The 15,633-nt window shown below is 40.9% G+C and overlaps 1 protein-coding gene across 11 annotated transcripts in view; it reads left to right on the top strand.

Annotated features, from left to right (window-relative positions):
* The window catches only part of LOC129727571 (vertebrate ancient opsin-like), a 91,598-nt gene that overhangs the window by 65,401 nt on the left and 10,564 nt on the right, over nucleotides 1-15,633 (top strand). For all 11 annotated transcript variants that reach the window (XM_055685525.1, XM_055685526.1, XM_055685524.1 and 8 more), the window contains 2 exons: nucleotides 4,767-4,962; nucleotides 6,813-6,945. In XM_055685525.1, the coding sequence (XP_055541500.1) occupies nucleotides 4,767-4,962; nucleotides 6,813-6,945 (329 nt within the window). The remainder of the gene's footprint in view (nucleotides 1-4,766; nucleotides 4,963-6,812; nucleotides 6,946-15,633) is intronic.

The following is a 15,633-nucleotide window of genomic DNA, read 5'->3' as shown; positions in this document are numbered from 1 at the left end:
CCAGAACAATGAAACCCGAAAAGGTATCCGGGTACCCCGTCGAGCACATAACGGTTAAATACATTTTCACGTCGAGCGTGACTCACCCTGCCGCAGGTTAATGTACAGCACTACTGAGGGCTTTATGCAAGCTATCTGAAACACGCAATGAGTGTGTTTCATAGAAATTCATTTGAACCTGTTTGAAAATACAAAACTCGTACTCATACAGAACAAATTCGCAACTCTGGTCACACGGTATTGCATATTTTCATTTCGAATAAACGCTGGGGAATGAAGCAGAGGTGTTTCTAATTAGACATTTGATGTTAACGTGTGAGATTCTGACTATGTGTGAATAAAGAGGACAGAAATGAACCTGATCGTTGCATCAATACAAATGCAACGAGTGGAGTTTTGCTAACTTATGCATTGCGGTTCTTAGCTGTGTGTTCTCCAGCAGAAACACATACAAGCGTATGGCCGTTATATTTTTTTTACTTTTTGGTTATTACTCTTTGTGTATAATGCGCGGTCTAACACACAATAAGTAAGAAAATGTTGCACCAAAGTAACAAAATGTTTCCCGTTTGTGTTGGGTGCAGCAAAACAGCTTGACACAACCCTTTTGAAGTTATTCTTTGTATCCTTCAAGGTTGGAGTGCAAAAGGATTCTAGAACAATAACAAAAACCGCTGTTATACTCCTCGCACGGTGCCACTGTTCAGCAACTTGGCGAATGCATGTCAGATTCTGACAAGATCGTGGTCATTGGTGACTCTGGGTCCGTAGCTCAGCTTCCACCTGATCGAATCACCTTGCTCGCTGTGCAGCTCTCCGTCTCGTCCCTGACGGATTGGTTTTAAGAACCATCTTTGCCGGGCTGTAGGGATAGCAATGAAGCGGTATGTACATTCTATAACACTCTGTAGTGTATCCCAAACGCATGCGTTCCGCGTGAACGGAGTAGACGACATCTTAACAAGAATTCAAGGCAGGAGCTGCAGCACCTTCGTAATGTTGTTCGAAAATTCGACGTTTCGTAATAACATTGCTCGGAAGGAGACGACTGTTAAACAAGCTCTTTCCTCGTTTGGGTCATTTACTCCAAATAGTGAACGCTCCAATCGCTTTTCTGCCGAAATGACTCTGAATGGCACAACTGCAAATTCATGTGTTGGTTTAGCAATAATATCGACTTTTTTGAATCTGTGAATAGCATAAACTTACAAACATTCTCGCCTGACAGTCTTAGAAAACTGCTCAACCTTCAACCTGAATCTCCCACTCGCTGAAATATTCCACTATGATGTGTTGTTTGCCTCGAGAAAACTAGGCGCTTCCAAGGGTCAAAGAATCGACAGTTTTTCGCCATTGTTCTTGAAAGAGTGCACTGAATCTTCGAATGTTTCGTAACGTTTGCGGTAAAAAAATGGACAATTATTTCCGATTTTTCATGGGTTTACTTTTGATCGCACTGACGAAACTACTCATGCAACATTAATCATAGTAACCCATGAGTTAGCAAGTGATGGCGAAAAAAGTGAAGCTACTCAGAAGTGTGCGCGTTCAAAGAACGTTACCTCGTCGCGTCAAAAACGGACATCGTGCGGCACTTTGTGGACGCCGGGTATTCCCGTTCCGGCATCTACAACATCTAACTCTCTATTGGACAACGATCAGAGCATCGAAAGAAAGCCCGGTTCCGGACGGCTAATGACCCTGAGCGACAAGAAGCTTCAAAGGATGCTGAAGAGGAAGACCGAGGGAAAAGTGGCTAAATCGCTGCGTGCACTTGGCCGAGAGGTTGGTGCATTTGGTAAAACAGTGGAAAAGTATCTGAAGAATATGGACATACATGTCAGGAAGCAGCAGTCCCGTCCACTGGTCTCGGTGCCGCATGCAATGACGCAGCGACAGCGGTTGAATAAGGTGGCCAAGTCGTTTTTCCCAGCGAATCGCGACGTGGCAGTGATGATGGACGACAAGACATATCTCACCCTGGATGGCAACGACTGTCAGGGTACTTCGTATTTCACTTCTACCACGAAGGAAGTGAGCACCGAGGTGAAATTTATTTCACAGACCAAGTTCCCCAAGAAGGTGCGACTCAAGTTGCTCTTCTTTCGCTCCGGGCTGGCCCTGAACGGGGAAATTTATAGTACGAAGTGCCTGCTAGAAGTTGCGTCGTTCATCAAGAAATACCATAAGGGCGAAGACACGGTGTTCTGGCCAGATTTGGCGTCGGCCCACTACTCGAGCGATCGTTGGAGGAGATGGAACGGCTGATTATCGATGTGGTACCAAGGTCGGCGAGTCCGCCCAACGTCCCCCAGCTGCGCCCATCGAGAATTTTTGGACAAACTTGAAGCGCAAGATCTATTCCAACAATTTTGTCGCGAGAACAGAGGAGGAATTAATAAAAAACGAAGAAAGAGCTTAAAAACTCGCATGTTTTTGTCCGCCATGGTGAATGTTCCGGTTAACTGACGGAAGGCCGCTCGCAAGGGCGTAGATTTTTTTTTGCAAATAAGATATAATTACCATCAAAGGGAAATTTATCCAACTCAATTAGTTGTCATAGTTGTTTTTTTCATCACCATCTTAAAAAAGTACATATTTTCACCGCAAACGTTAATCAATTATTAGTTTATGAAAAACCGCTTCAATCTGCCCGATTCACAAAGCAGGTTCTAATCACACCATTGAGAATTATTGCTGCTGTTTTGTGCTGCTTGGTGGAAGTATTTGAAGGGTTAATGTACGGCGTACTCTACGCTGCGCTGCTTCTTCACGGTTGGTATTAGAGCTGCAACATGGATTTGTAAAGAAACGGTCAACAACTACCAATCTCATGACGTTCACTAGTTTTCTTTCAACTGAAATCGAGAATGAGCTACAGATCGCCGGCTTTCTATACTGGGTCACGGATTGGCTGCGCTCCTATCTGGCAGAGTGAAATACTTTCGTCAACGTTAACGGCTCGCATTCTCTTATCTTCTCCATAGCATCTGGTGTTCCACAAGGCAGCGTTCTAGACCCGGTTTTATTACTCTTATTTATCAACGATTTGTGCTTTTGTTGGAAATTTAATAAATTGCTGTGAGCTGACGATTGAAAAAATTATCACATTATGAAAACTAACATCGATTGCTACACACTACAGACGAATATGGAGGAGCTACAATGTTGGTGCCAGGGAAACGGGATGGAACAGAACAATAAGAATCGAATTCGATTATTCTATTGAAGCAAAGACCTTGCAACGCGTTACTTTTTTTTCGAAATTTTTGATAGTAAACTCAAGTTCAACGAGCACATATCCATCACTACTGCTGAAGAGTTCGCAGTTCAAAGATTTATTCGACGTACCACCAAAAACTTCAACGACATTTACGCTCTCAATGGGCTACATTGTTTGTTGGTTCGGAGCATCTTGGAGTATGCGGTATGCGTGTGGTCGCCAGATCATGCAACGCAAATTATCCGATTAGAGTGAGTCCAGCATAACTTTATCCGATTCGCCCTACGTCTTGGTTGGATCCAGCTTACATGCATAATTATGAAAGCTGCTGTCAATTTATCGCCTTGGTGACGCTTCATTCCAGAAGTACTAATTTGCAGAGGATTTTTATGTTGGACCTAATTCAGGGGAATCTTGATAGTTTCTCATTACTGTGTAATGTGTCGTTTTATGTTCCTTCTAGACGATTGCGTGTGGGTGACTCATTGTTTGTTAGACGTCATAGAACTACCTATGGTTTTAATTATCCTTTGGACAGTGTCACTAGTGTATTCGATTCTTATATTTTTTAATATGTTTTCAAGAAGAGAATCAAGATCTTAGAATAATATACGTTCTGTGAAGTTTTGTTATAATTCGTTATAATATTACTATTTAGATGTTTATAAATAAATGAAGAAAAAAATGGTTTTCACTGCAAACGCTAGAATTGTCAGAGAAAAAAAATCTCCCTACGATTCCTCGCGGCGAAAGAATGATTGGTTAGAACCTGAAAAGTTAAAAAAATCTCCTTGTTTCGACCACGCTGTCGATATACAGCTAAATTTTTCATCCCAGAAAAACGCCACTCACTTGAAAACCTTAGTACGAGTTTGCACGGTTGTGGAGAGGGTATTTTTCAAGTTTAATGAGACATCATAAGCTCCTTTCCCTCTCTTAAGTTCCCATCCCACTGATAAATTAGAGCAAAACTTATCTGTCTAAGGGTATTGTTATAGTAACTGCGAAGTGACGTGGAACGCGATTAATCTTAGTTGAGGAGTAACATCCACAATAGGAAAATATATGAAAACACTTTGCCTTTCAAGGCTTCGCCCTTACTATGGTTGTAGCCTTAGTTACTGCTCGTGCACGAAAACCTGTAGGCGCAAATTTCCACAGTAACCTGTTCAACAGATCATGAGTCTCTAAGGAACAGACAACAGACATTCATTTTCATAGATAGAGATTAGACGTTAATTTGCTTTGTATAACTTTTTTCCATTTCGACTATACTCCATCCTAATTTTTGTCCTAGGAGACAACTTGGTTCGCACTCGTTGAAGAAGTTGTTAAACTTTTCAAATATTATTAATAGTTGATCCTATAGTACTCATAAAGTGCGAACTACATAGACGAGTTTACGTGGAATCCCTCTAATACAAGCTACAATCAGTAAAGTTTTCCACTGAATCACCCATGTCACCATCAATTGCCCCCATAATGCTAATTGCCAATCGTCTGGCGTTTATTTCTTTTCATATCATACTACGGATTCCAACAGGGATAACATCCATCACGACGCTAACGGTGCTGTCGTACGAGCGCTACTGCCTGATCAGTTCACCGTTCACGTCCCGAAGCGCGTCCCGACGGGGTGCCATCTTCGCCGTCATCTTCATCTGGAGCTACTCGTTTGCCTTAACGTCGCCGCCCCTTTTCGGCTGGGGTGCGTACGTCAACGAGGCTGCCAACATCAGGTAAGTAGCGAAAGAGAGAGAGAGAATGGTACCAATCTTTGGAAAAAAACTGTTTATCAATATGATTGATTGCGAGTAGCAAAAAAATTACTACTAGCTCTTACAACACAACGAGCACAATTTCATTCGTTTATGAAGCGGAACAGTTGTAAATTCCTTTCGACAAGTCATTCACAACAAAATGAACAAGCTGGCCATAAAATGTACAAAAATAAAATGAGTACTCATTTACTAATAACCTCGCGTCTCCATTTGTGTACACGTGATGGAGACGCTATGCATTTTAATGTATTGAAATCAAGTAGATACAAAGACGCGAATCAACTAGTGTCATTGAAGAGGATATCACCCATTCAGCGAAAAAAAATGATGCCTTCGCTTCAGCAGAGCTGCCATGATATATTTTATGCAGCCTCCATCGTCACACAAAAAGTCAACCCATGCGAAATCGGGGAACAATTTGAAACCCCTTTGGGACACCAGAGCATCTCTGTTTGGGGTGCCGTTGGCATCGGGATTGCCATCAACGCCAGGTTAAGAGGCTCCGACCGTAGAGGCGGTGCAAACGAGCATCAACTAAACAATCCACTCGAGCTGTTTGGCTGTGTTCTTCTCGTTCGCTCACGTCCTTTTCGAGGGCGAGTCAAACTCAAATATCCATTAGAAGTCTTCATCACATTCTGTGCACGTCAGGCGAAGATCGTGAAGAGAGGGTTTTCTCCGGAGGACACTCTGGACGCTCGTTATTCACGGGTCCGGGAAAGCAAAAATTTGATTCACTCCGATAAACACGTTGACTTCCCATCGGCTGAATGGAAACGATGTGGGTTGGTTCTTTGTTCGGATAGTATAAGTTGCTGAAGCAGATAGCTGCTTCAAAAACGTGTGGAAACATATACTTGGAATCAATTTATAAATTTGTTTGTAAAATCACTTGTAAGAAGGCAGAGCAAAAGCATATGGAGGCGTCAAAGCATCAATGAAATAATTTCATTTGTTCTTACACTAGTTGATATCCCGAACTGTTGTATCCTCCTACACCTCCATTAAAAATTGTAGAGAATGATGGAATGAAAGTTTTGTTGAAGAAATCGTACCTCTCAAGGTTTATTATTTCGTTCATTATATTTTCTTTGTTGAGAATAACTTTCCAAAGCGGATTTTGGAAAGAGATTTGTTTAAATTGAAAAAATTAATCTTGAAACCAATAATAATAAATTGCAGGTTTCAGAAACCAATACAATAATTATTTTATCGAATAATACCAACCGTGTGATTTCAGTGGGTTTATAGTAGTTGCAGTTTTTATATAGCACAACCTACCAATTAGATAAAATATTCAATCAAGCTCGTGAAATTCACTTGGGTTTACTTTTTTTACACAAGCCACACTAGTGAGCAACGCAACAACTAGCGAAAGGTGGACGTTTATGTGTGTTCACAATCAAACAGGTCTGATCAAATTTAACTACGCGTCAGTAAAATCTCGCTAATTTTACTTCACATGAACTTTGAAGATTAAAGATTAAACGTCTTCATTCATTTTATCCGCTTAGAAGAAGATCGTGTTTAGCTTATTGTAGCTGCGTTAGATATACAAGAAGGTTGATTAAATCCCCGGATATAATGTCTATAATGATTATATCTTCTAGCAAAACAACCACGTCTAGCATGCGGTCAACTTTGTTGAAAACGAGAGAGAGACTGTCATTCCAGTTGTAAATTACAATGCCATTTGAGTTACGATGTGCGCAAGGAGGAAATGTTGATCTATCATTTAATATTGTTATTCTTTTGACGCAGTCGCCTGAAGCTGTTTTGTTTCGTACTAAAACTCTGCTCCATTTCAGCTGTTCCGTGAACTGGGAATCGCAAACAACGAACGCAACCAGCTACATCATATTTCTGTTCATCTTCGGCTTGGTCGTCCCGATGACGGTCATCATGTACAGCTACACTAACATTGTGGTCATCATGCGAAGGGTAAATGTTTCAGCTTTTTTTCACAGTATAAAGCGTGAGTCGGTTAGAATTCGGAATCAAACTTATGATTCTCTATTGTGCCTTTCAGAAATAAGAACATAGCATTTTCTTGTTAAAGTAGTGATGAATTTACGCACTTTATTTTGGTCTGCGGATATCTATCATAGTTTAAATACATCGAGCAGCCTGAGCAGTCCTTGGCACGGCATTACTAAAGTACGCCTTGCTCAATCTGGTCAAAACTCCAGCAATCTTTTGTGAGCTCCGATGACCGGAAGAATTCGTTCGTTTCACACATTTTTAAACCAGTAGTCCTGTTTGTTACAAGAATATTTTTCATTCTTTGTATTTGTTGGCTCTTGGAAGTGCTAATCGGGGGACGGGACACGAGGCATATGGACGCTAGGCATAACGGATGTGAGGCATAATGGATACGAGGCATACTGCCAAAAGGCATAACGGACGCGAGGCCGAATGGACACAAGGCCGAATGAACGCGAGGCTGAATGGACGCGAGGCCGAATGGACGCGAGGCCGAATGGACGCGAGGCCGAATGGGGGCGAGGCCGAATGGACGCGAGGCCGAATGGACGCGAGGCCGAATGGACGCGAGCCCGAATGGACGCGAGGCCGAATGGACGCGTGGCCGAACGGACGCGAGGCCGAATGCGATTTTGTACGATCGCATGAAAGCTAATTATGTAGTTCAGGTGTTAATATATTCCTAAAGAGTTAGAGTATGGTATAATACTTTTCTTGAAATCATGCGGCGAAGACGCATAATCGAGGGCAAGGAAACAAGGCGGCACTAAGCCGCCGTGGTTTCCGCAGTCCGAGCCGGCCGCCGACCCGCCGTCGGAAGCGGCGGCCTCTCGCACTCAAACGACTGATCTACTGGTTTGCCAGGTCTACTCAAACAGAGTTCTCTTCCCTTAGTTAAGTCAAGGACAGCATTCGCTCGAACAGCGAGTCGGCCGAAGGCCGCGAGTGTATTGCTTTTCAAATGACACTTTGAAGCGAAATACATGTTATTGAAAGAGGGCTGTGATGATGATCTTGGCCTTGTGTCCATTCGGCCTCGTGTCCATTCGGCCTCGCGTCCATTCGGCCTCGCGTCTGTTCGGCCTCGCGTCTATTCGGCCTCGCATCCATTCGGCCTCGCGTCCAATCGGCCTCGCGTCCATTCGGCCTCGCGTCCATATGCCTCGTGTCCGTATGCCTGCCGTCCATTATGCCTAGCGTACTATGCCTCGCGTCCGTATGCCTCGCGTCTGTATGCTTAACGGGGTGTCATCGCTAATCGAAATATCTTGGAATTTCTTTTGCTCTAGAAGCGCTTATCGGCTCAACAAAAGTTTGTTAGTTATTTTACACATTATAATTTTTTTTGTCGCTTCAAACGTTTGAAAGTCTTTTATTTTTTATTTTTTTACATATTCTAGCTGAAATTTTGAAGTTTGCTTTGTAGTCGAGCTGAGATTAGTTGCGTCCACTACCAGGGGGCTTAAAAAGAGCTTTTCGGAGAGGACGGGTAATTAAAAAAAAGGAAAACATTCTTTAGCTTAATATTTTTTTTTAATTATTAGAAGCATTTGTTCCTTCGTATATTTTAGTAATACAGTGCTGTTTCGCTTTTATCACAGTCAAAAAACTATTTTCCGAAGAATCTAGAAATGACGCAGATTAGTATTTTTTGTTGAATAACATTGAAACAACGACACTAAAGTATACGAACCATTTGAGTTTGCAAATAATTTGTTGTTGTTGTTTGCTCGCTTGAGTGCACAACGACACGTTCACCGGAAGTTTAACTCTCAGTAGCCACGTATAAAAGCTAGCATGCAGAAATTTAATCTCCATTGTATGACCGATCACTGCAGCAAGATGATGGTTTACTGAAAACTGGCTCGACTCGCCGCAAGAAGAGCAGCGAATAGTTTCAGTACAGCAGAGGCGAGCGGGAGACAATTGCAAAAACGTTTTTTTTTTGTGGTGGGGCTCATTTGATCATGGCCTTCCACAGCAGGCGAACAAAAAAAATAACAAGGGTTGTGTGCAAAGCCACGACCGCAAGGTTGACGTATAATTCAAGGCTGTTTGTTACATTACTTGTACTGAATTTTAATTTGTATGATTGAAATTTTGTGCAAAAGAGGAGAACCAAGTTTCGGTTTGCACATACAACACTGAAAAAGAATGGAACGAACACTATACAAAACCAACAAGTTTCAACAATCAGAGTGCATGCGGATTAAAAGAACTTTTTACTTTCAATTCTAGCGCAAAACGAGAAAATATCAAATCTTCTGTAGTTTGTTTGTTGTCCTTATAAGGAAATTTTTTGATAACACAGTTGAAAGCTGTTTTTACAAAGAAAACTAAAGAAATCTAAAACGTTAACCTAGAGATACCTGAACATAATTTTACGAAAAATTTGACAGTGCATCAACAATGGATGCCAATTGAATGTTTAAGAGAAATTGGATTTTCGAATTTTGTTCAGTAGTAATGTTTCCATTAAAAAAAATTCGGATGGTGATAGCAAAAAACTTAGACAGATAATTGTTTTCAATGAATTTATCATGGAAGGTAATTATATAAGCTCATTTGCAAAAGCAATTTCACGCCCTTGCGAGTGGCCTTCCGGGAGTTTACCAGAACATTAGCCACGGCGGCCGAAAACTTGCGTGTGGGCATGTGTTTGAGTTCTTTCTTCGGTGTATTCATCAATTCCTCCTCAATTTCTGCGACAAAATTGTTGGAGTAGGTCTTACGCTTCTGGTTCGCTCAAAAACTCTGGATGGGACGCACCCTGGGTACCGCATTGATTTTAAGCCGCTTCAACTCCTCCAACACCGACACCAGATCCGGCCAGAACACAGTGTCTTCGCTCCTATGGTATCTCTTGATTAACGACTCAACTTCCGGCAGGCACCACGTACTATAAATTTCCCCGTTCAGGGCCAGTACAGAGCTTCTCGCTGATTGTCAGTCACAGCAGCACCTTCTTTGGGAACTTGGTGTGTTCAATAAATTTCACCTCAGAGCTACTTCCTTCATGGGGGAAGTAAAATACGGAGTGCCCTGCCAGTCGTTGCCAAATAGATCTCAACCACCACCATCACGTCGCGATCCGCCGAAAAAATCGACTCGACCATATTATTCAGCCGCAGACCAATGGACGGGACAGCCGCTTTCTGATGTCCATGTTTGCCAGGTACTTTCCCACTGTTTGGCCGGTTTCACCGACATTCCGATCAAGCGTACGCAGCGGTGCAGCCACTTTTCCCTCGGTGTTCCTCTTTCTTTGGAGCTTCTTGTGGCTTAGGATCGTCGGCCGTCCGGAACCGGTTTTTCTTTCGATGCTCTGATTGTAGTCCAACAGTGCCAAGATGTTGTAGATACCAAAACAAGCGTAACCGATGTTCCTTTTCCATACGACGTCCGCATTCGGCGCGGCGGGGTAACGTTCTTTGATCGCGCATACTTCTGAGCGGAGTGGCTTCACTGTTTTCGTCATTGCGGATAGAGTTCGAGACAAATTTTTCTAATGGGTTACTATGATTAATGCTGCATGGGTAGATTCGTCAGTGCGTGTAAAGGTAAACCCATGAAAAATCGGCATTCTTTGAGCATTTTATTAATTAACGTTAGGGCTAAACAATTTTGTTTTCTCGAAAAAAGTCTCCATCCAAAATTTGAGTTTAATCGAACTTCTGTTAAGGTTTAACTTACAGTCGTGAAATTCTCACATTTTTGACCAGCTTAAAAATGCACATGAGTAGTTCTTGAAGTTTCTGAAATCGATTTGTTTTTTGATGGCAAATCTCTTAGAAATGCATGAAATATCGAGACCTGATGTTATTTCATGAAAAAATGTTTAAAAAATATTAACTTTCAGGGACGTGGAAATTTTGAGCTGGAAGATTCGAGCTACTCCAGAACACACAAAAGACACTCCCAGCTCGAACATTTCTTTCATCGATCAAAGAACTGTAACTTTGAACGCTTTTAGACTCTACATCCCAAAGTCCGATTGAGCTCAAATTTGGCATGGCAAATTTTTACTAGAAAACAAAACTTTAAAACACTATTGAAATGAAATTTAGAACTCTATCGTAAATGAAATTCTCTATCGTAAATGATACAATTGAAAAAAAATAATCCTTTTCCCTGAGAAACTTTACAAATGTACATAAATCTGTAGATTTATAACCTCTCGCACAACGATATCCATCAAAAAATCTGTCGCTTGCAATATTACATTTTTTTGGGTTTTGTCAGTTAGTTCCGTGTGGGTAAGTACCCACACGGATATTTTCCGAGTGGGTACTACTACCCATACTACCCACATGAACCGCCGGCCCTGTGCCGTAGCATCAATAGCGCTGCTCATGCTGAAACAGGCTCTTATGTAGGCCAAATAGTACATTCCGAATTATTAGGTCTATAATTTTGTCGACCGTGTCTGGGAAAGCAATCATACATATAACGACCAATAAGAGGTCGAATTATGCGTTTTGACAAGGCTCGGTAATTTTCAATAGTACAATAGTTTGAATAATAACATTATAATTTTCTGCATTTGAAAGAATTCTCAGAAGTTTTTCCAATCGACTGCTTCAAGAACGAAGGAAATTCATCGAAAACTAACCGATTTATTAGCATTTAAAATTGGACATTTTTTTCCCTTTTTCCGATTTTAGATTTTCTTTTCACATTCATATGTAGCCGAACTTACTGAGAGACGTAGTTCTACGTCAAAGTCGGCAGATCGCACTGAACAGCATTGCCAAACATTTCCGGATATGAACATGCATGTTAGCGATTCTGTCCGAATCTGGCGCGTTCGATTTAAGCCTTGTGGCCACTTCTTAGAATTGTGCATGTTTGTATGATCATTTGTGTGTGGAAAAATAACACAGTGCAACAAAAATGGACTTTTTTGCTGCCTTGGCTTCTATATATGTTTTTTTTGTGTATTTTTATGCAAAACTAAATTTCCCCGAATTTGAACATATTTCAACTTAAGGGGCAACAATGGCGCCATTTTGAATTTTTGAAAAACCGATAATTTTTGATGTTTTTTCGACGCCATTTTGTTTTAAGACCAAATATCACAACTCTAAGAGTTTGTCCACATATTCGCATCTTTTTACCCATCTTTTGAAAAAAAAAAAAACAAATCTTAAATCGGACAAAAACTGAGCTCAAAACGGTGATTCTACGAAACCGGCTTTGGCATAGTTTTAGTATTTTTCACAAAGCAAAATAATATCGATTATTTCTGAGCATTAATGGTAATTCGCTAATATCTTAAAGTGGTAGTCAAATAATATCTTATTTTGCGTAAAAAAGTCTCAGAAGTCGAATGGTAAGTGTCTGATCTACGTAAAATGTCAGCAGATAAACCTATTTTTGTATTGTAGGGGAATTGGGGCAAACTCGACATTTTGCTGACATTTTACGTAGATCAGACACCTACCATTCGATTTTTGAGAATTTTTTCTCAAGAAAAAATAATATTTGACTACCACTTTAAGATATTAGCGAATTACCATTATTGTTCTGAAATAATCGATATTATTTTGCTTTGTGAAATACACTAAAACTATGCCAAAACCGGTTTCGTAGAATCCCGTTCTGAGCTCAGTTTTTGTCCGATTTAAGATCTGTTTTTTTTTTTTTTCAAAAATGGGTAAAAAGATGCTAATATGTGGACCAATATGTTGGTCTTAAAACACAATGGCGTCGAAAAAACATCAAAAATTTCCAGTTTCTCATAAATTTAAAATGGCGCCATTGTTGCCCCTTAAGTTGAAATATGTTCAAACTCCGGGAAACTCATTTTCGCATCAAACTTCATCAAAAAATCATACATAAAAGCCAAGGCAAAAAAATTGTTGCACTGTGTAATAAGAGAACTTGAATCACTATATGTCATCAGTGAAAGGTAATCCAAAATGGCGAGGAGTTAAATTTCGGTTGTTTTCCAAAAACCGGAAGTCGCAATCTTCGATTTTCAAACGATGCCCGGAGTCAATTTTTGATCTCAACTGGCTATCTGCTCTGCTATGCATGACTCATCCACCAGCCGCGAGAACAAGCAAAAATTTAACTTACCACAGATCACACACAGGCACAGGGGCTGGTTAACGCCGAATACGCACACGAATGGATGACAAAAGCGGAAAGAAAAGAACGAGAGAACCTCTGTGCTTGTGTGTGAACTAGCACTATCTTACCCGAAGTCTCCGGGTGTTTGACGTGATCTCCGGATCTTCGGGTGAGCCTAGGAGAAAGTCTCTAACTAATAGCGGAATTTTTCTGATTGCTAAACCGGCATAAGTCATACATTTGGACAATCTAATCGCCAAAAAACTCAGAGATTTTGCAAAGTATTTTAAGATTTTTCGGCAATAATTCTGAGAATTTCAGCAAAGAAGATTTTAAGGTTGTCGAGTTTACGACGAATCTTTATCTTTTTACTAATTTTCATCGAAATATTTTGCTGAAATTGTAAAAATCACCGAGTTCGATTGGCTGGTATAGGAATTGCTAAGGTACATAAGGTACTGTTGCAAGTTAATTTTCTGCTTGCTCTCGCAGCCCGTGAATAGTTATGCAGGTTGCTAGGAGTTCTTTTGCAGCTTCGCGCGCGGCTTTGCGCTCGGTAGAAGGAGAAAGAACTTTCACATGGTTCCCGCTTGCGGTGTCTGATAATAAGCTATGTCGATAGAGAACAAATCATGTTGAACGAAAAGAGTGAGTGAGCGGTTGAAAATAATAATTTCTTTTTAAGTGAGCGAAACCGCTCTGATCCGCTTAGTGAACTATTTCTTCATCTCTACTCGAAGTTCACTTTCTTCGTGGGAAGTAAAATACGCCCTGCCAGTCGTTTCCATTCAGGGTAAGAAAGGTCTCGTCGACTATCACCACCGCCACGTTGCGATTTGCCAGAAAAATCGATCTTGACTGCCGCTTCCTGACATGTATGTCAGGCAGGCTTTGTTTTGCTCATCTTCATCATGAAGAAAACACAGTTTTCTTTCCTCTTAACAACTGTGAGCTTACATTCAACGTGCATCACACCATCTGCTGTAGAGAGAGCGCAGAGTAATAGTTCCTCTGATGAAAAAACGCTCCTTATTTGACAGAGCTAAACCCAGTGAAACTGTTGTAAATTGCTCATCCGCGCACGCAAGAAAAGTGAAATAAATTGCTCGGCGATCAACTGAGCATTGCGTTACCGTTCTCATCGCTCTGGGATGCGGCAAATACAGTATAAAATCGAACTTTCTGCAAAATACGCACCCATGGTGAGTTGTGAATCTTCCTCTAATATTAAATTCAAAACGGTTAGGATAGCTTCGATGTGAACCTAAATGTTTCGATATTTGGCCAACTTCTCTTCTAGTAAAGGAGAAGCTAACGAAAACTACTCCCTCTTAAACTGAGAGAGCAAACAAATGTTTACCCCTAACACGCGATAATTAAGAGTGAAAAGAAACTCTGCGACTGAAATACTCTACGCCTAAATGTGGATAATTACTCACTCTGTGTGAGAGAAAGTCTAGTTCTCCAAGGGGTTTGGCAGGTAGAGAAGGAGATTTGAGCAAAAATCAAGAGAACGGAAGAAGCCTGATGTCAGGTACTTTTGAACTGTTTGGCCGGTTGCGAAGTTTCTGACATCCCGGCCAAGCACACGCAGCTTATCCCTCGGTCTTCCTCTTCAGCATCTTCTGGAGCTTCTTGTCGTTCAGGGTCGTCGGTTCCCCGGAACCGAGCTCTCTTTCAATGCTCTGATTGGCGTCCAATAGTGCCAAGATGGTGGTAGATAGCGTTCGCTTGCTGACACCCTGTCGCTGCAGTTTGAACAGGTTGGACTGAACAACTTGTAAAGGCCATTTTTTCATAAATCACGTTTGGGCAACTCACAGAACAATTTTCTAGAAAGTTGAAATGTTCTACAAAAATGCTGTAAATAACAATATGTTCTAATTTAGGGCTGAGCACCTCGACTTTATCCACATCGATGTTTTTGGAACACCCTACTAAGGAGGCTTTTTTCAGAGTTGGTTTTGTGTTTGCAGCTGCTAATCCTCTACCCAGAAAGAGTGCGATATGATTAGAACGATCACAAAAAAATCTTCTACCCAATCAAGAATTTACTTATCCTTCTCAGTGAACACGATCTGAAACTTGCTAGACACAATAATGATTGAACTATTTTGAAGCAGATTTCCCAGTTGTTTAATATTCGTTATGTACCCCAAGTAACACACGTTGTTATAGAACAGTTGGGAATACAACCTTCAGTTATAGATTTCAGTAGACATTACTTTTTCCATGACATCTCTATCACTAGAAAAGCGCAAAAATTTGAGTCTACTATAACAAGTACTGGTGCTATATGAAGTATTATATAACTTCATGAAAGCAAGCCAACTTGTTAGACTGAAGCTGCAAATTACATCTCGAGTACCATAACGGTAAGAAAACATTCAAAACAGGTTATTTTCAAGTTGCAATTGCTAACTAATCGAAACATCGTTGACGCAAGCATAAAACTTCAAAATAAAAAGATTGCAGAACGGCGCTGATTTATACTAGGAACAATAAAAAAAATTAGTGATTATGGCGTTTCGAATAATTACCGAAAAATAAGAAACAATATTAGATCAACCT

The sequence above is a fragment of the Wyeomyia smithii genome, chromosome 3 (assembly GCF_029784165.1).
Source record: "Wyeomyia smithii strain HCP4-BCI-WySm-NY-G18 chromosome 3, ASM2978416v1, whole genome shotgun sequence".
Lineage (NCBI taxonomy): Eukaryota > Metazoa > Arthropoda > Insecta > Diptera > Culicidae > Wyeomyia > Wyeomyia smithii.
Note: the sequence above shows the minus strand (reverse complement) of the source record. Positions and strands in the feature narration are given on the sequence as shown.